Source organism: Panthera leo, chromosome A1, assembly GCF_018350215.1.
Source record: "Panthera leo isolate Ple1 chromosome A1, P.leo_Ple1_pat1.1, whole genome shotgun sequence".
In the NCBI taxonomy this organism is placed as follows: Eukaryota; Metazoa; Chordata; class Mammalia; order Carnivora; family Felidae; genus Panthera; species Panthera leo.
Window position 1 is genome coordinate 15,583,128 of NC_056679.1, and position 19,925 is coordinate 15,603,052.

Genomic DNA, 19,925 nt, shown 5'->3' on the forward strand with positions numbered 1-19,925 from the left:
CTCATTTAGTCATCAACCCATTGTAGTATGGTCCATGCCCTTTGCTTTTCCACATCGCCTTTCTATATTACCTATCTTTATCAACAGCCCTCCCCCTCATTTTTTAAGTAAGCTCCATGCCCAATATGGGGCCTGAACTCATGACCCTGAGATCAAGAGTCACATGTTCTACCAACTGAGCCAGCCAGGTGCCCCAACATCTTCTCCTTTTGACCCTCATCTCCATAGAGAGTGTGAAGTTATTCTCATCTGCTGTTTGCCCTCCTGGCAGACCAGCTTTTAGTTTTTTTTTTTAGCAGCTTAGGAGCTATAGGTCTAAGAATGCAGGAATGAGAGAGGATAATACTCTAAGATACTTGTTACCTCCTGTGGGTAAATCCAGATAGAGGTATGCCAAAGGACATATCTGACACCCACCGCCAGATATGAAGGCATCTTCCTATTTGCATGACTGCTTAGAAACTGTAAGGCAAGGTGGAGTATAAAGAAAAAAAATGATGCTTAAGAAAAAAGGAACCATATATTGGTAGGCAAAGAAGGGTCCCAGTGGCCAAGGTGAATTGTTGTTGTACATGTTTTCTCCCAATGTGATGATCTTCAAAGCTTCCCTGGTCTTATGGAGTGGTAGAACAGCAGGTTTATCTTCCAGCTTTCCATAGGTGAAACCTCTCTGCTTTTTTGACTACCCACACTGTAACAACAGAGAGCGCTGGCACAGCTTTAGCACTCTCTGATGACCGGAAATAAGACTCTACATTTGTTAAATTATTCTACATTTCTATCCACTGGCAATCCTCAAAGCAAGTTTACTTACCTTTGAAGTTTGGTCTTTGCTGCCATCATCAACTACTATCACCTCATACGTGAACGTGGGATCTTGCTTCTGCAAGAAGCAAAGATAAAATACCTCAATTTGGCGTAAATGCCATCAAGAATTCTGATAAGATTGCAAAGAGTTTAAATAACAACTGTTTGGTTTTTTTTTCAGTCTTTGTTCCCTCTGGAGAATACATCCTTACTCTAAACCCAGTGGGGGTACATAAGTCAAAAATAAGCAAAAACAGACAACTGTCACAGCAGAGACTCCCAGAGATGCCCGTCACTCCTGCCTCATGCTGCACTTCTGCTATTTGCCGTTCCCAAGTACTGGCAGGGGCATCCTATGTAATGTGTTGCTATTTGCAATGAATTTGCTTGGCTTTTGTTTGGCTGGGGAGGGAGGCAAGAATAGCTAAGAATCCTTACTAACTCATGGGTTTCTTCTTCACTTCTCGTGTCCTCTAACCCAAGATGCAAGCTCTTTCATTTCTTTCTCTAAGTTTACTTGAGTAGCTATTTCTCCCAATTTCCTGTAGGCTAGGAATATAAATCCTGGACATTTATTTAGTTTAACCAAATCCTACCACAATAAAATAGTTTAGCTGTCCTTGAAGCTTATAAATAATAGTTGTTATAGAGTGGTATGTAAGGGCACAAGTCACATAAAATAAAAAGTCCAAGAACCAAAAGGAAGAGAGATGCTGGGTAAGAGCAGAGAGCAAACACTGACTAAGTGTCCGTGAGTCCTGCTCTTGCCCTGGTCGCCCTGCACCAAACTGGTGGGAGCAGCCACGTGCTTGCTGTGCTGAGCACTTTGGAGACAGGCTACAACCTATGACCTTGGGCAAGTTACATTATGGCCTGTTTTCTCATTTAAAAAAACAAACAAAAAACAAACAAACAAAAAAACCCCACGCCTAGTCTATGTGGTTGGTGTAAAGAACACATGTAATAGAAGAGACAGAAGCCACACATTTAACAAGGGCTCCATTCTCTCCCTTTTTCTTTCTTTTTTTTCTTTTAAGTAATCTCTACACCCAACATGGGGTTCAAACTCACAACTCCAAGATCAAGATTTGCACACTTCACTGACTGAGCCAGTCAAGCGCCCCTCTCTCCTTCTTTTCTTTAAATTTAATTTTTCAACATGTCCTCCTCTCTTTCAATGAATCTTCTATGTTCCTTTTACAAAGAAAACATAAAACCAATGTAAATCAAAACAAGGAATTTTCTAAAAAAAAAAAAAAAAAAAAAAAAAAAAAAAAAGAACCAGCCACAAAACCCATTTGTTTCCTTAAAGTCTCTAAGGAGATTCCAACAGCAGCCGATGCTATTAAACAAGGGCGCGTATTACTTTTCTTCTCTTTATTCAGGGAAAGAAGAGAAAATGAGGGGAACTCCTCTGAATAATAAAGAAAAACAAAAATAATTTCACTCTAATTATAAGCCTTTTTCAAATAAATGTCTTTTTAAAAAGTCACAAAAGTAAAAACAGCACTGTGCTGCCACAGAGTCTGCAGATGTACTCAATTTTTTTATTTTTTCTTTTTGGCTGTTTTATTTTTTATTTTTATTATTTTTTAAAATATATTGTAAAATTGGTTTCCATACAACACCCAGTGCTCATCGCAACAGGTGCCCTCCTCAATGCCCATCACCCACTTTCCCCTCCCCCCCACCCCCATCCACCCTCAGTTTGTTCTCAGTATTTAAGAGTCTCTTATGGTTTGCCTCCCTCCCTCTCTGTTTGTAACTATTTTTTTCCCCTCCCTTCCCCCATGGCCACCTGTTAAGTTTCTCAAGATCCACATTCAACTTTAAATGTACCATCAGGCAAGAAGATAAAAGTGGGTGGGAGGGTACATAAGTAATGTCAGCTTTCCGGTTTGTTCTGGGTTCACCCACCTGCGACTGGAGGTAGTGAGCCACGTGATGGGCTTGCTCGCTGACAGCCCATGGCAGGCAACAAGCTGAGCATGGGAGGCCCTGTGACCTTGACGGCCCCGGCCATGGCTGGCACTGTCTCTCACCGTGGGTCTAGCCAGGATCTACAAGTTGGTGATCTAGTCTGGTTTTAATTGGAGACATCATATTGAAAGAGAAAACATGATACCTGTCTCTCCTCTAGATAGCCCAGCGCTTCATCCATCATTACAGGCACTTAAAGAAAAAAAAAAAAAAATATATATATATATATATATATATGAAAAATTGTTTTTGAAAATGATTTACCAAGCCTCAGAACACTCAGTTTACATATGGAAAAAGTCTGAATAGTCTAATAGGCTCCTCTGGGACTTTCCTCCAGTGGCCGCTCCCATCTGGAAGGTCTGCTGTTCACATCTAGCTACTCTAGTCTCCAGAATACTTCAGTCCTACCACTTCTGATGCTGACCCTATCTTCTGCAGCTATTACTCATTTCCCCTCTTCTGAACTACATCTACCAACTATGCACTCACCACAGCCCACATCTGTTAATGTTCTGGCAAAGACAATAAAGGTCATACTTTAAATTTCCTTTTCTTCCCAAATGACCAAAAAAATGAAATCGGGCTTACACCGTTTTTCTTCATTGTATGAAGGCACAACAACAGAGAGTTGCTTGGTAGGTGAGTCCCATATGCTGGGCAAAGTTTCCTTCTGTCCTCTGGCATTTAAGAAGAACTTCTCTTCTTCATATTGATGGAGATGTGGCATTTTTGTAGCAGTTATAAATGCAACAAAGGAAATCTAAAAGCAGGTATGTTAACAAGAGATTATGTTATGTTGACATTTTTTTTCGATTTGTTATATGAGAACACATCTTTTACATGATTTTTTTTGTTTGGTGGAATATTTACTCTCAGTTTTTAGTCCATTAACAATGGTCTAGAGATGACACCAAAATTCAAATCCCTTACTTATGCACTGGTTATTTTCCTTTCTTCAACTGGTAAGGTACTAATAATGCCTTAGGAGGCTCTTTGTCTCTTCTGACCTGTCATCCCCAGGACTCCATTGTCCTAGATCTAACAGGGAACAGTCACTAGAAGTGCAGTCTATGATGCCCTGAACCTCCAATCCCCTGGCAAGCACATAGTTAGGTCTGATTTTTACTTGGAGCCTGTATGTGACAGAAGGTAAGTTCACAGTACAGGCAGAATGTGTGGAATGAGGCCAGACCTCCCATCTAGGACCAAATCAAGCAAGGTTTTGAAGAAACGATCCCTCCACCCCCATGGTAGGGGCCAGTAATGCTTAAGAATATATTCTTGACACTTATCCTAGGTTTGAATTCAGAATACATTATTTTTTGGGGTGCCTGGGTGGCTCAGTCGGTTGAGCATCCAACTTCAGCTCAGGTCATGATCTCGCTGTTTGTGAGTTCAAGCCCCACATCGGACTCTGCTGACAGCTCAGAGCCTGAAGCCTGCTTCGAATTCTGTGTCTCCCCCCCTCTCTCTCTGCCCCTCCTCCACTCGCTTGCTCTCTCTCAAAAATGAACATTAAAAAATTTAAAAAAAAGAATAGGGGCGCCTGGGTGGCTCAGTCGGTTAAGCGTCCGACTTCAACTCAGGTCATGATCTCACGGTCTGTGAGTTCGAGCCCCGCATTGGGCTCTGGGCTGATGGCTCAGAGCCTGGAGCCTGCTTCCGATTCTGTGTCTCCCTCTCTCTCTGCCCCTCCCCCGTTCATGCTCTGTCTCTCTCTGTCTCAAAAATAAATAAAACGTTAAAAAAAAAATTAAAAAAAAAAAAGAATACATTATTTTTTTAAATAAAGTATCAAACTTGTAAGCTCTGTCACCATGCACTACTAACATTTTATAGCTCCCTTCCATTTTTATTTGGGAGCGAGCCCTGTAAATAACCATTCTTTGTAACACTGTTTCTACTGGTACACATCCTGCTTTTAAAGCAGTCAATCCACAAATATTTGGAATGCTACTCATTTTTAATGTGGTGACCATTTATAATATTCCATTGGGTACATACTGAAATTGAACTTGCTCTGATTAGTAGGAGCATGGAGGCAGTATCCCGACTAGTGGTTAAGAGTTCCTGTTCTGGGGTGTCTGTCTGGGTGACTCAGTGGGTTAAGTGTCCAACTTCAGCTCACGTCATGATCTCATGGTTCTTGAGTTTCAGCCTTGTATCAGGCTCTCTGCTGTCATTACAGACCCCACTTTGGATCTTCTGTTCCCCCCTCTCTGCCCTTCCCCCGTTCCCCTATTCACATGCACACGCACTCTCTCCCTCTCCCTGAAAAAAGAAAGTTCCTATTCTGCACCCCAGTGTCCAGAATGTGATTTCTAAATTCAATTTCCTAACAAAAGTAATCAATGCTCTCTGTAAGATGCCACAGAATCACCTCATTATTTTGAAAATTCTGCCTTTTGTCTTACCTTTTATAAGTGAAAGATATGTCAGAGTAACTGAATGGCTGAGAATGAATTTTTTTTTCATTATAGAATTCCAGGTAATACACGAAAAAGGAATGATAACAATTAGAATATTCCACTTTGCAACCCCCAGAGAAATAATGGATTTAGGTTGACAAACTTTATGATTGGTTGGTCAGGCTAACAAAATTGAACTCCTGGATCCTCTCAACACCAGAAAAAATTAGATATAACAAGCCTTCTGGTATGATACAAGAGGAAGTATTCAGCATCAATCACATGCCTTTTTTGATTAAAAACCTCAAACATGCATTTGATTACATATCTAAATATTACTACCAGTTAATAGGAAATCCAGGAGGAGACAGAGTAAGATGTTAACAATCACCAAGGGGGTGCAATCAGTATAATTCAGATTGTTGGAAACTCTACAGGACAAATGACTACTTATTAAGGTAAACAAAGGAAAACAAAAACAAAAGGAAAACAAAAGGAAAAACAAAAACAAAAACACAAGACAAATTGTTACAGATTAAGATACTTGAGACGTATCAATTGAGTGCTAAGTGTATGTTAATGCTCAATGGAACAAAAAGACTATACTAAAACATACATGAGGCATTTGAACAGATGGGATATTTGAAATCACTTAATAATGGTTAAAATTTTTAAACATCCATGATAACACAGGGCACCTGGGTGGCTCAGTCAGTTAAGCATCCGACTCTTGTTTTCAGCTCAGGTCATGATCTCATGGTTCCTGAGTTCAAGCCCCGCATCGAACTCTGCACTGTCAGTGGGGAGTCTGTTTGGGATTCTCTCTCCCAGTCTTTCTCTCTGGCTCTCCCCTGCTTGTACTCTCTTTCTCAAAATAAATAAACTTAAAAAAAAAAAAAACCCATAACTTTATTATGGTTATATTTTAAAAAAGGGAATCTTGTCTTTAGAGATAAATGCTGGGGATTTACAGATAGAGTGTTATGTCTTAGATTTGCTTCAAAATAATTCAGACAAGTGGGGTGATGAAATGTCTGGAAGGTGGATATATATGAAACTAGTTTTTTTTTTTTTTCTTTTATAATTTCCTGCTCTGGCATTAAAAAAAAAAATGAAGTTCCACTAGCTGTGTGACATTTTCATATGTGAAATCTCTCAATCTCAATCTGTTTCCTCATCAAATAAAGCTAATGATAATAACATTTATGTCAGCATTGTTTTAAAGATCACAAGGGATGCCCCTGTTAAACGCTGAATACAATACCCAACATATTATAAGTCCTCAATAAATGGTAGTTCTTTTTTTTTTTTTTTTAAATTTTTCAACTTTTTTTTTTATTTATTTTTGGGACAGAGAGAGACAGAGCATGAACGGGGGAGGGGCAGAGAGAGAGGGAGACACAGAATCGGAAACAGGCTCCAGGCTCCGAGCCATCAGCCCAGAGCCTGACGCGGGGCTCGAACTCACGGACCGCGAGATCATCGCGGGGCTCGAACTCACGGACCACGAGATCGTGACCTGGCTGAAGTCGGACGCTTAACCGACTGCGCCACCCAGGCGCCCCAATGGTAGTTCTTATAATCACTTCAAGCCAGTGGGATCAAATACTTCCAGTATACCCTCATAATGGACTCATTTAACTCTGTGCAACAGACAGATTTAACAAGACGATTCAATCCAGGATTCTGTCAAAATTTGCCCCACTGAAACCCTGACTTGCTCCAAACCCCGAAAGAACCCAGAATCTCCACTATGGAAGAAAGAAGACCCCTTTCTCACTCAGACACAAATCACCAAAGTAGTCAGGACACATGGCTTTTTCTCTATTGTTTCTAAACCGTGAGTCTGCAAACCTAGCAAGGTGGAAGAATGGCCTTCCTAGCAGTGCTATCTAGAGGGCTAATATGAGTGTCAAGGAAGCTGAAACTTCCTTTTACTCCTGGAAGTGTACTGGAGTAAACTCCATTTACTAACTGGATGGCAGGTTCATTCCAAATTATATGAGGGAAAGGTCACTTGGCAAATTGACTATTAGTTATGGATCAGCAAGTGTTTATACATTTCTGTTTCCACAATAAGAGCAAAGGAAACACAAGTTTGAATTCTATTGTATAGCCTCATTCCGAGGCAGCAAATTTAGGGTGTTCAATAATGGGATGTAACGACTCCCAGACACATGGTAACACCGCGCCTGTGTGTCTTCGTCTTACTGTGTCCCTCCTGGGTCTTCTTGATCCACGAATTTATTCCAATCTGTAACAGATGGCTCTGGGCGGTGCGCTGTCACCACTTTCTGTTTAACATCAGGAAAAGGGTGAGTCTAGAGAGCACACACCTCCTGGGGGCTCAAGACCTTCCTGGGTGGAGCCAGAACTGCATAGGCTGCAGGCCCGGGGGTGGGGGTGGGGGAGTCTTGGAGAGGTCGGGACAGATAGGGCGGGTGGACAGAGGTCCAGGGACCAGGGGGCAAATGGAGACTGGTAAGCACGACCCCCAGTGAATAAGCGTACAAGACTCCGGGCATAGAGGGAGGTAAAGCTGCAAAACAAAAATAAATACGGAAGAAAGAGTGTGTAGAATTCTAGGGGAAGGAATCCTCGGGTCAAGATTTGCGGGAAGCCTGGTGGAAAGGGACCCGGCGAAGAGTGGGCAATGCAGAGGAGATGCGTGCCGGCCGAGTCTCTAAGACAGCAGTGAGCCTGGGCCCGCGGCGATCCCCCATCCCTCTCCTCACCAGTATCAAGGCTGCGGCCGCCAGCGCCACGCCGAGCACCGCCAGCTGCAGCACCAGCGAAAGCATCCTCCATGCCCAGGTCGCCGCCTGCCCTACCAATTACCTACACACACGCGGAAGAGCCCCGGTGCAGCCCCGCCTCCTGCCGGCAGAGGGGCCGCGCAGGCCTGGCGCCCGCCGCCCACAGCGCCCTCTCGCGGCAAGGCGAGGAGAAGAACATGTAGTTCTTGGGAGCCGGGGTCAGCTGTGGAGGCGGGCCCTCTGTTCCACAGTAGGGTGGACAAAATCAGCAAGTAAAAATGCAGGATGGCCACTAACTTGAGTTTCAGATAAGCAATGAACAGTTTTTTTTTTTTGTTTTTTTTTTTTTACAGACTTGTTAAAATATAATTCACACACAATACAACCCACCCATTAAAAAAATTTTCGGTATATTACACGAGTTTTTAAAAACTGATACAACATAGGGGCGCCTGGGTGGTTCAGTCGGTTGAGCGTCCGACTTCGGCTCAGGTCGTGATCTCGCGGTTTGTGAGTTCGAGCCCCGCATCGGGCTCTGTGCTGACAGCTCAGAGCCTGGAGCCTGCTTCCGATTCTGTGTCTCCCTCTCTCTCTGCCCCTCCCCCGTTCATGCTCTGTCTCTCTCTGTCTCAAAAATAAAACATTAAAAATAATTTTTAAAAAACCTGATAAAACATAAAATTTTCCATTTTAACGAACTTAAGTGTACACTAGTGTTACTAATTACATTCGCAATTTTCTGCATCCATCACCGCCATCTATTTCTAAAACATTCTTTGCTCCCCCACAGCCCCTGGTAACAACTAATAGCATGTATTGTTTGGGGTATACACACTGTACGTTAGCCAATTTGACAGTAAATTATATTTAAGGAAAACATTTTCTCTTTGTTTATCTGACATTCAAATTTAATCGGATGTCTTGTACCCTGTCTGGCAACCCTACCTAGGAGGGAGGGGGAGGTTTTGAGCCGCAACACAAGCCACTCCTTTGGAGCCTGCTCCCGGGACCTGCAAAGTATAACCTGGTGCGGATAGTGAGTGCACAGAAAGTTTATGTAATTCTCCAGTAACTAGAGCCGGGAGCCCTTTGCTTGGGAGGGGGCAAGCCCAGGGCCCCGCCTAAGACGGAGGCGGGAAAAGGACACAGACACTCTGGAACAATGCTCCACTCTTAATACTCAATTCTTGGCAGTAGGGTCGATTTTCTCTTAAACTCTTGAACTACCAGACTGTTTCTAGAAAGATACACTCTCGTCTTCTCTGATGGCAGATTCGTCAAAACGCGTCCAAGGGAAAGAAGAAGCCTAGGGGCGTTGCCGGGACAGAGAAGGTCGAAGCAAGGTGGGCCGAGAACCACCCGCGCCGCGCCAAGCCGGCTGCGTCTCAGGCAGCGGGAGGAGAGCGCAGGCGTCCTTGTCGAAAGTTTGGAGGCGGTGTAGGCGAGCGGTCGCGAGGCGCGGCGTTGCTCTGCGCAGGCGCACGCGCGCGGGCGGGAAGATGGCGGCCGGGTTCAAGTGAGTGTCGGCGGCCCGCGGGCGCGTGTTTGTACCCTGGCGGATGGAGGCTTCCTTTAACCCTTCGCTGGGATTTTTTCACCTGGAGGCCACCCTGCCATTTTCCCACTCCTTTTTCTAACGGAAGCAGGCGACGGGCGGAAGGACCTGGAGGTGGTCGTAGTGAAGGGAAAGCGGGCTTTCCCGCAGTGAGAGGGGAGATGGAAGGGACTGTGTACAGAGTTCAGTATCGGCTGCAAGCGCTTGTGTAGTGGACGCGCGGCCCCACCAGACACCGTCATAAATCTTTTAAAAAGTGTTGTATCAGAACCACATGCCACCCTATTCTCCCTCTCCCTGATTGATTTCTAAAAGACTGTGCCTTGCTCGGAAGGTTTTACTTAAGCCTCTTTTGTGCCAGTCTGGTGAAGCCTGTAGATTGTCCTCAGAGTCAAGTTTTTAAGTGGATAAGATATAGAAGATTCCAAAGGAAAACAATTATGTTGACACAGTTTTCTATTTGTATAAACTCTGAGTTCTTGATAGAGTGATAAATATACGCTTTTCGAAATTAACTTTCTTAAACAAGATCTAGTGGGGAGTATAGTAACAACTGGAATTTCAAAGTAACGAGTTCGCACACAACCTTCGACAACTCCAAAGTAAAACGAAAACGTTTAATCTCTGTGGTTGTTAAAGTTGCAGGCACTAATATTTTAATGAAGGCATAATTCATTATCCATTTCATTATTGCCTATAGTCATAATTGAAGAACATGCTAAATTTCAGTTACAGGATAGTGCGAATACTTTTTTTTCTTATGCTTCGGAGCGAAACTGACATTATTAATATTTTAACAACTGGATGTATTAAAGATGTCCAAAGGTTTTGGGCTCCAACCTGTGATTGTTTAAGGTAGAGTTAAGGACAGCAGTTGAGTGTGATTGCTACGGGGAGAGTCCTAGCTGGCAAAGTAAACATCAGAATTCATGAAAGAAACTTAGTTACAAACTGGGGAGGTTTATGCTGCATGATCACATTAAGATCTTTGCCAGTTTCGGGATTTATGTTAAAATGCACTAACTTACCTCGATATATGATTCCATGTTTCAGAACTGTGGAACCCCTGGAATATTACAGGAGATTTCTGGTGAGTAAAGCTGGTTTTGTACAGGTTGTATTGTATCTTTTGATAACAGTATCAGGTGCCTCTTTGGAAATTGAGTTACATGAATTTATCAGGCTTAATGTGTTTTCCCTGGTGTGTGTAAAATACAAATGTAGATGTAATCTCCTTTCATGTAAATGTGTTTATTTAGAAAGAGAACTGCCGTCCAGATGGAAGAGAACTTGGTGAATTCAGAACCACAACTGTGAACATAGGTGAGGTATTTTCAGTTCTCAGATAGAATGAAGTTGCTTCAGTATTTTTCTTGTTTTTTTTTTTATGCTAGTATTTTTATTTGTAAAGTTTTTTTTTAAACTATCGTCTCAATTGATCTTTTTAAAATTTGAAGTTTTCCTTCCTTCAAAATCTCCAAGATATGGTTTTCTTTCTTTGTTAAAATGTTTATTTTTGAGAGAGAGAGAGAGAGAGAGAGAGAGTGTGAGCAGGGGAGGGGTAGAGAGAGAGGGAGACTCAGAATCTCAAGCAGGCTCCCGGCTGTCAGCACAGAGCCCAGTGTGGGGCTTGAACTCACCAACCACGAGATCATGACCTGAGCTGAAGTCCAGTGCTCAACCGACTGAGCCACTCAGGTGCCCCGTTTTCTTTTCCTTTTTTTCTCTTCTTTTTAATGTCGGAGAGAGAGAGTCGGGAGGGGCAGAGAGAGAGGGAGAGAGAGAGCCCCAAGCAGGCTCTGCCTTGTCAGGCGCTGTCAGCACAGAGCCAGATGTGGGGCTCAACATCTCATGAGGAGATTGACCAGAGCCGAGACCAGGAACCTGATGCTCAACCTACTGAGCAACCCAGATGCCCCACAAGACATGGTTTTCTCGTATGTCTTATACTTACTAAACTTTCTGTTGCAAACACGGAATTTTCCAGTTTAACCTGTATGACATTCCTAAGTTTTAGTCAGAGCCATTTAAACGGTATTTCAGCCGAATTCTATATCTAAGGGAATCCAATTATTTTGTGTTAAGAGATTTTTATCTGTACAACAGTTCTGTGACTGAACGAAATGATTAACTCAAATTCAAGGACAGGTGAATAATTCCTAAAACAGTAATTTTAAATAGTTACATTACTTAAAAAGGGCTTGAGGTATGAATACATTTTAGTAAGAAACTGAGATACATAGCAAGAAAAATTATATGTAGAAAAGGAAAACTTTCTATGAACTCTTTCATTTTGCTTATCTTTCCAGGTTCAATTAGTACTGCAGATGGTTCTGCTTTAGTGAAGCTGGGAAATACGACAGTAATTTGTGGAATTAAGGCGGTAGGTTTAATATATCTTACTGAGATTTGAATTACCGAATTAGCTTCATATACTTGTTAGATTGTAATTTACACTGATAATTCTGTTGATTAGGCAGTCAGCTGTCAGTTTTTTAGTATTTTTCATTTTCCAAGAGCTTTCACCTTTGATAATACTCAAAGTCTAATGACTTTTATGAACATTTGTCAGATGGACTGAAATGAAACTATTTTTTAAAATTTATTTTGAGAGAGAGAGAGGGAGAGAGAGAATGAGTGGGGGAGGGGCAGAGAGAGAGAGGGACAGACAGAATCCCAAGCAGGCTCTCCGCTGTGAGCACAGAGCCTGATGTGGGGCTTGAACCCATGAACCATGAGATCACGACCTGAGCTGAGATCAAGAGCCAGATGCTTAATCCACTGAGCCATGCAGGCACCTCTGAAATGAAACAATTTTTTAAATCCTCACTGCTTTTAAGTTTTTAAGAATTTGGTTGAGAAAGGGATTTTTGGTGACCTCCTGTTAGCCATTTAATCTGTGCAAATTGAAATTGCTCAAAAGAAAAGTTTGAGGGAGTAAGAGCTACTATTTACTGAGTACCTGTTGTGTTCCAGACACCTTAAATTAGGTGCTTTATTACAAAATTACCGGTTTAATCATGAGAACAATCATTTGAGAACAATCATAAACAATCATAAATGATAAACAATCATTTATATGTGACTTGTCCAGGAACATATCATAACTAGAGCTTAGATATAACTTCGACTCCAAAGCATGTACTTTTTCCAGTATACTGCACTGTTGAGTTTTTGGTTACTAAATGATTGGAAGAGGGTGGTGCAGAAACTCAATATATTTATAAAGAGCCCAGGTAATTTTTTTTTTTATTATTTTTTTTTTGAGCCCAGGTAATTTTGGTAGCACTAGAGTGTAGGCAGCTTTGTCATCCTGCCTTTTTATCTTGCAGACCTAATGTGAGGATTGGCTCCAGTGTCCATGTAGCCTGATGACTCCCAAAGCATAGTAGATGCTCTTGTAGTTAACTAGCTAAGGTGGTCTTTGCTGAAGGGTTCTCCAAGTGATTGCTAAAACTGTCTTCACAATTTGAGTAGCGTCTTTCATAGGAAGTGTGTTTGCTTCTATAGGAATTTGCAGCACCACCAACAGATGCCCCTGATAAAGGATATGTTGGTAAGTTAAATGGTTTTGTAATTTTAATACAAATACTCTAACACATTTAATTCTGATCTTAATGCTAGTGTTAAGTCCTAGTAGTTGAGCTGAAGAAAATTTATGATTCAAAAATACATAGAAATGAAGCAGACATTGCTGAAAAGTTTTCTGTATTGTTTAGAAGATAGCCTAATAGCAAGATAGAGAATTCTGTAAAATTTTCAACTATGATCAGTTGTTTATATATTCAGATGTCAACCAAGAAAATAAAAATCTTAGGAGAGTTGCAATTACAAACGTTTATGTTTCCATAAAGATTCATTTATACCACTATGCAATTTTCTTCTTGCCTTCTACCATCTGTTTTTTATGGTAGGAACCGGCATTTTAAAAATGCAGGCAGCTGGGTAATGAGTAGAGTGCTATGTACTGTTACAGATTGAAGTATTTTGTTAAAAATATTTTTCTGAAGGATTTAGGATGATTGAGGCCTTAATAAATGCTTTGTATTTTTTTGGTATTATTTGTGTGAGAAAAAAAGTTGGAAAATGTAAATTTTATTTTATCTAAGCCTAAGAATCTTAGACCAAAAACGAAATGATGTGTTATAGTGTTTTCCACTTGGTCAATCCTAGCTTTGACCACCGTCACCTTTGCAGTGGATTAATAATGTCTTTAAGACTTCCATAAACCAGAGGTGAAGTTTAGTTCATAGCTGCAGTGTTTCTTTCAGTTCCTAATGTGGATCTACCACCTCTGTGTTCGTCGAGATTTCGGTCTGGACCTCCTGGAGAAGAGGCCCAAGTGGCTAGCCAGTTCATTGCAGATGTCATTGAAAAGTAAGATCATTATGATAACATTTGACTGTCATTCATTTTCAGTTAATTGTTGACCTTTAATTTATTGTACTTTATTATTAAATCAAGTTCACAGATAATTCAGAAAGAGGACTTATGCATTTCTCCAGGAAAGGTAAGATGAATAAAGCAGCTATGAGGTTTTATTAATTCTGAATTGGTTTTTGTGGGAAGAGAACAGGGGAATTAAAATAGTAGACCACAGTGGCCTCAGATACGAATGTCTTAAGCTGGAATTCAGCTTAAAAAAAAAATCAGGCTTACTCTGTAACATCTAAATAAACTATGTGGTTTATAAAAAAAAAAAAAATCAACTTAATTTATTACCTGATTGCGAGCTACTTTTTGAGCTGAGGTAACTTTTAACACATAATGAGTCCACTGTTTATTCCATATAGAGTATTAATATCTGATCAGCCAACGTGTTTAGGGTAAATCTACATTATAAATTTTAAGTCTGTTTAAAAGTTAGAACTAAGTTGAATAGGATGTAGAGGCTTTTTGTATTTCTGGGAAGGTACATTTTGGGTTTCATTTGGAACTTTCAAAAGCATTTCCTTCATCTGCTAATTTGTTTCTGTCGACCTTGATGGAAATGTAGATGTTGTTACCTGACAGCTTGATAGTTAAATGCCAGCTTTTACCAGACCTGTCTACTATGTTTGGTTACTGGTTGTGTACTTCGTAAAGTTTTTAAGTTTTTGAGCCTTGAAGGTTATCATGCTGGTCTACCCAAGGGTTCTGTGTGGTTTTAAGTTGAAATAGCATGTTCTAACCATCGGAAGGCTGTAATTTACACTCTGTAAACTCTGTTTTAGCTTTCTTGGGTTCTGTACTGTGATATCATTTGCCTGGACTATGATGGGAACATCTTGGATGCCTGTACATTTGCTTTGTTAGCAGCTTTAAAAAATGGTAAGCAACTTTAATAAAAGGGAATATTCCTTTTTATATATCAGGATATTTTCTGTTAAACGTTATCAATAAACTTTTTAAAGGTTTTTTGTTAAAATTTAGTGATGTTTCTAAATTAAAAACCATGTTTATATCCACTAAATTTAATTATCCTAAGATAATTTTTTTAAAAAGAATTATTTCTAGACAATTTAATGAGGGAAAAGTGAATTAACAAAGCATAGAAAGCTGTGTTTATTAAACTATAGTGATTTACTTCACATATTTGCCTTTTCTAGTACAGCTACCAGAAGTTACTATAAATGAAGAAACTGCCTTAGCAGAAGTTAATTTAAAGAAGAAAAGTTATTTGAATATTAGAACTCATCCAGTTGCAACTTCTTTTGCTGTATTTGATGAGTAAGTTAATCAAATGTCTAAAAATATTGTGTATTCAAGGTAATTATGGACTGTTACTCAGCTTTCTAACTTTTCAGGAAGTGCCTAAGCTGACCATACATCCTAGTTTGCCTTGGACACCTAGATTTATAGCTGTTGTCCCTGCAGAATTATCAGCTAACACTTACACTTTCAGCTCTCCCTACCTGTTCCTTGATTTCCTTATTCCTGTGTAATTAACCTTCAATTATTTCAGATTTACCTTAGGCTACCTTCTGTATTTACTACGGGTATTAAAGATTCTAACAAGTAGTAGAATATTAGGTTGCTATTAACTTTTCTGGTTTCCTAACAGTTCTTTCTAGTGTTTGTATCTGACATTAATACCTAAGCTAAAAGGCAAGTAGTGATTTTATTCTTTGCAAATGAAATTTGTTCCGTGGATTGATAATTTATACTTTTTTTTTTAAATAGCACTCTGCTCATAGTTGACCCTACTGGAGAGGAGGAACATCTGGCAACAGGAACCTTAACAGTAGTAATGGATGAGGAAGGCAAACTATGTTGTCTTCACAAACCAGGTATGTTCCTTCCATTCAGTCCTTTAATTTTTTTTTTTTAATGTTTATTTTTGAGAGACAGAGTCCAAGTGGAGGAGGGGTAGAGAGAGAGGGAAACACAGAATCCGAAGCAGGCTCCAGGCTCTGAGCTGTCAGCACAGAGCCCCAATGTGGGGCGGGGCTCAAACTCATGAACCATGAGATCATGACCTGAAGTTGGTTAAGGATGCTTAACCAACTGAGTCACCTAGGTGCTCCCACCCCCCCCCCCCCATTCAGTCCTTTAACATGTAAAGTAAAGTAAAAACTCAATGTGAGCTTCTTTGTATTAGAGAGGGCCAAATGGAATGTTTTGTTGTTTGCTAATACAAGTTACTGTGGTTTCTTGGTTATCTCAAATTCCTTACATTTCTATATGTATGTCTACCATGGTTCTTAAGGTATGCATCAGAATCATTTGCAGGTCTTGTTAAAACAAAACCTCAAATCTTGAGAGTCTCACTGGCTTGCATTATTGAATTTTTTGTTTTATAACTTGATATTGATTTTTTATAAGTAAAACATCTTAAAAGTGTTGTGCCAACACTTTTTCAGGTGGAAGTGGGCTGACTGGAGCTAAACTTCAGGACTGTATGAGCCGAGCAGTTACCAGACACAAAGAAGTAAAAAAGCTAATGGATGAAGTAATTAAGAGTATGAAACCCAAATAAACCACCACCACATTTTCAAAACGGATTTGTAAAAACTGTATTTGTTACACTGTGCACAAACCTTTTATACTAAATAAATATCAAACTACATTCTTCTGAAAGATGTTTCTAGTATTTCTTAGGTCACTTCCACATGTATTATGTACAGTGAAACCATTTTTAAAAAGCAGTAACTTAGGCAAACCAACCCTAATGGTTCATTAAACCATCTCCCTGTTTTTACTTAAAAATGCTAGGGTTGTGCTTCTGTATAAAGTTTGTACATCTAGCAATGTAAAATACTGACATTTAAAAAAAACAAAACCAAAAAATGAAGTAGAAACTCAGAATCCTTTTGATTCAATGCTCTTAATGGTTTTAAAAAAGAAAAAAAAGCAAGACTCAGAATTTTGGAGTGGTTGGCGTGCCTCTCTTCATTTTACTTTTTGACTGGCTGCCTGTATGCCGATGACGATGTAGCTGAGCTGTTTGTGCTGCTGCTGCTGCCATAGCCATTTGATGCTGCAAGAATCGCAACTGCTGCAGAAGGGAGGGAGAAAAAAGTCAAGTTACGTTAAGTGTAGGCAGGTATGGAAAGGTGCTTTTCCTGAGAGATGAAAACAACAAAACTGAAAGGGAGAAAGCACCAAGATAACGAAAAGGGACTATACCACACTGAGACAATGCACAGTCAAACAGCACCAGTGGCACAGAAGCCTGCTGAGGGCTTTAAAAATGGTTCTTGGTAAACTTTAAAAATATTTCTGTTACTTTGCCCCGCCAGTCTATATTGTAGTAACTCAGCAACTTCAGTTACACTGTTTTGTTGTAGGATAGTTTATAGCAATATAAAACCACCCTGCATATCAGAGAATCAACTATAATACGCTGACTTCCTACAATCCTGGAATAACATTTTCCTAAAACAGGTATGACATATACTAACAGGAACACTGGTATACTTGCCTTTTTCTGCAGTACAGTATCAAAAAGTTAACCTCTGGCACTTAACAGCTGTTTCAAAATCTACTGGAAACTACAAAATGTAGGTTATTGTGCCACCAGCACTTCATGAGAGATTTTAAATTAGGAAGAGTATGGCTTAAATGTACAAATTATGTTCCGTGCTCCAAGCTGACTAGCTAAAATGTCAGACTTTGAAGTAAAATTTGCTAAATTATTTATCTACTACCTTATAGTCTTAAAAGACAGTAAAATAAAACTAAAGGTATGTTAAGGTACTTTTGGAGCAGAGTATCTTTAAAAATGTAATCAGAGTGAAGTTGCTGGATTACTTGTATCTGTTGCTGCTGCTGTTGAAAGGCAGAGGAGAGCTGGAATCTCTGCTGAGGAAGGCTTTGCTCAGGTCTGTTCTCGGCAGAGCCAAGCTGAGACAACACTACAGAGAGGAGAAGGGGAAAGCAGGCCAGTCAAAAAGTTTGAAGGCTACCAGGGTTAGAAAAGGACAACACAGAAAATGAAATAATAGAAAAGTTATCAGTATGATTAATCTTAAGTATCAAATCACAGACATTTCAGAATAAATTTAGTATAGTCTCCTGTTAGTTGAGGGTACCAATGATTATAAAATCTCCTGGATATAAAAGGGAAGGGAGTGCCCACGTGACAAAGCACTGTATCCCTCCTCTTAAATTTCAATGAAATTTGATATTAGTGCTACTTTGTTGAGAAGGCTTTCTTGCAAAATGTAAAATACAGTATGTACTTTAAAATATAGTCAGTGAAGTAGGAAAAGGGGTGGGAGAAGTCCAATCTACTAGTCTGATGAAACTGGTGGACCAGTGCTTTAAACAAAAGATGCTGCAATGAGTTTAGACTACACTACTAACAATGGTGATTAACTGAGACTGCATTCATTATTCCATTTCTTTCCAAGCTGAGTGGGGCCAGAGTAATCAGTTCAACCCTCTCAATGTACAGATGAAATTCCAGGCCAAAATGTAATCAAAAGTAATCATTGGCAGGGCTAATGCTACAAACATTCGATGATTTTTCAGCCTAGATTCTTTCCAATAAAGTATACGACAGCCATTTTAGGAAATTTATAACTTGGGTGCTAAAAGGTTTATGGTCACAAATTTCCATCTGGAAATTCACCAGCTGTAAATAGGACATTATGTAAGACCTTGCTTACTCTAAATTCAGACACTGGGAGTTGTATATAGATAGGACAGTGAGCCCAGTGACAATTCGAAATGTTGATGGTATGTTCATTTACTCAATACTCAAACTCTATCATAGGTTACTTACACATGTGGCTTCGTGATTTTAATTAAATGCAAAGTTATAATTACTGTCTTTAAGTGACAAGATATTTTCATTAGAGGTAAATCTTTGGTTCACCATTTATTGCCAGAAGTGGTGAACAGTTATTTAGGATAATCTCAACTTTTTTTTTTAACTGATGGTAAAAGTGGCTTATAAAGTTATTTCTGACCATTAAGTCTTAATTCACGCAACTGCAAGCTACCAAAATGATTCAAAAGATTATGCAATCGAGAAAAATGCAGTCTCAATAATAACTCAGAAGAATTGAAGACTTAATAGCTTTGGTAGCTTCCTAGTAAGTTGGGTAATTGTATAAAATTTTGCTAACAAACTGTAATGTGAGTAAAACACAACTGCTGTTAATGTATGTTGGTAAAAATCAACTGTCAAATTAAAAAAAACTCAGACGGCTATCAATTGACTTAATAGTTCATGCATTAAATAGGATATATTTTTTCCCCAGTCACTGTTTGTAACAGAAGGAAAATTAAAATACTGAGTGAGATCCCCAAGTGATCAGTTATTTTTAGTAAATTCAACATATGAAGGTATGAAGATACCAACCAGCTGCCTGTGACTGCATGAAACTTCCTACTCCAGCAAGGTTAATAACAGCAGCGTGCTGAGCAGATAAGGCCTGTTCTTGACTGGTAGAACCTTGTTCAGAACCCTGAATTAAAAAATGATACATGACTTGTACAGAAAGAAAAACAATTTGAATCAGTGAATATTTTTTTTTCTTGTACGAGGAAAAATACCAACATTAAGACTACATCTTGTAAAAAGAATAACATAAAAAAATATTTCAAACATATTTAGAATTAGCAAGAATAAAAATGTGCTATTTCTTTTTAATTTTCAAATAAGCTCTATGCCCAATATGGGGCATGACATCATGACCCAAAGATCAAGAGTCACATGCTGTCTTACTACTGGCACTCCAGTATGTCGTCATATTTTGAAAGCAAAAAAAAAAAAACCAAAAAAAAAAAAACCAACCTAATTTCCCAGAATTGATTCTTTATTGGTTTGTTTGATGCTGTATTAATAATTCCTAAGCTTTCTATAAAGCTTCATCAAAACTATTTTTTAAAGCTTAAAACTCTTTGCAATGTAGTTCTAGAATTTCTTCCTTTCCTTTTTTTCAAGTACCAGAATTTCTAATGATCACAATGAAAAAAGGAAATAAA

At 39.6% G+C, this 19,925-nt stretch overlaps 3 protein-coding genes across 17 annotated transcripts in view; 1 reads left to right on the forward strand and 2 right to left on the reverse strand.

The window, feature by feature from the left end:
• ALG5 (ALG5 dolichyl-phosphate beta-glucosyltransferase) overlaps positions 1-8,062 on the reverse strand; it is a 42,892-nt gene extending 34,830 nt beyond the window's left edge. The window contains exons 1-4 of the mRNA XM_042954565.1: positions 7,934-8,062; positions 3,379-3,550; positions 2,933-2,979; positions 815-883 (exon numbers count right to left, since the gene is read on the reverse strand). Of these exons, the coding sequence (XP_042810499.1) occupies positions 815-883; positions 2,933-2,979; positions 3,379-3,550; positions 7,934-7,999 (354 nt within the window). The 5' untranslated portion in view covers positions 8,000-8,062. The remainder of the gene's footprint in view (positions 1-814; positions 884-2,932; positions 2,980-3,378; positions 3,551-7,933) is intronic.
• Positions 8,063-9,412: 1,350 nt separating this feature from the next.
• Positions 9,413-16,756, forward strand: EXOSC8 (exosome component 8). Its single transcript, XM_042903049.1, has 11 exons — positions 9,413-9,470; positions 10,563-10,599; positions 10,769-10,832; positions 11,819-11,892; positions 13,020-13,065; positions 13,781-13,886; positions 13,974-14,019; positions 14,723-14,819; positions 15,098-15,218; positions 15,672-15,778; positions 16,352-16,756. The coding sequence occupies exons 1-11, from the start codon at positions 9,454-9,456 to the stop codon at positions 16,465-16,467; spliced, it is 831 nt and encodes a 276-aa protein (XP_042758983.1). The 5' UTR covers positions 9,413-9,453; the 3' UTR covers positions 16,468-16,756.
• The window catches only part of SUPT20H (SPT20 homolog, SAGA complex component), a 43,624-nt gene continuing 40,178 nt past the window's right edge, over positions 16,480-19,925 (reverse strand). For 11 of the 15 annotated variants that reach the window (XM_042955565.1, XM_042955365.1, XM_042955427.1 and 8 more), the window contains 3 exons: positions 19,300-19,405; positions 17,742-17,845; positions 16,480-16,986 (listed from right to left, as the gene is read on the reverse strand). In XM_042955565.1, the coding sequence (XP_042811499.1) occupies positions 16,849-16,986; positions 17,742-17,845; positions 19,300-19,405 (348 nt within the window). In that variant the 3' untranslated portion in view covers positions 16,480-16,848. The remainder of the gene's footprint in view (positions 16,987-17,741; positions 17,846-19,299; positions 19,406-19,925) is intronic. The other 4 variants (XM_042955061.1, XM_042955131.1, XM_042955638.1 and 1 more) reach the window with 1 other exon arrangement.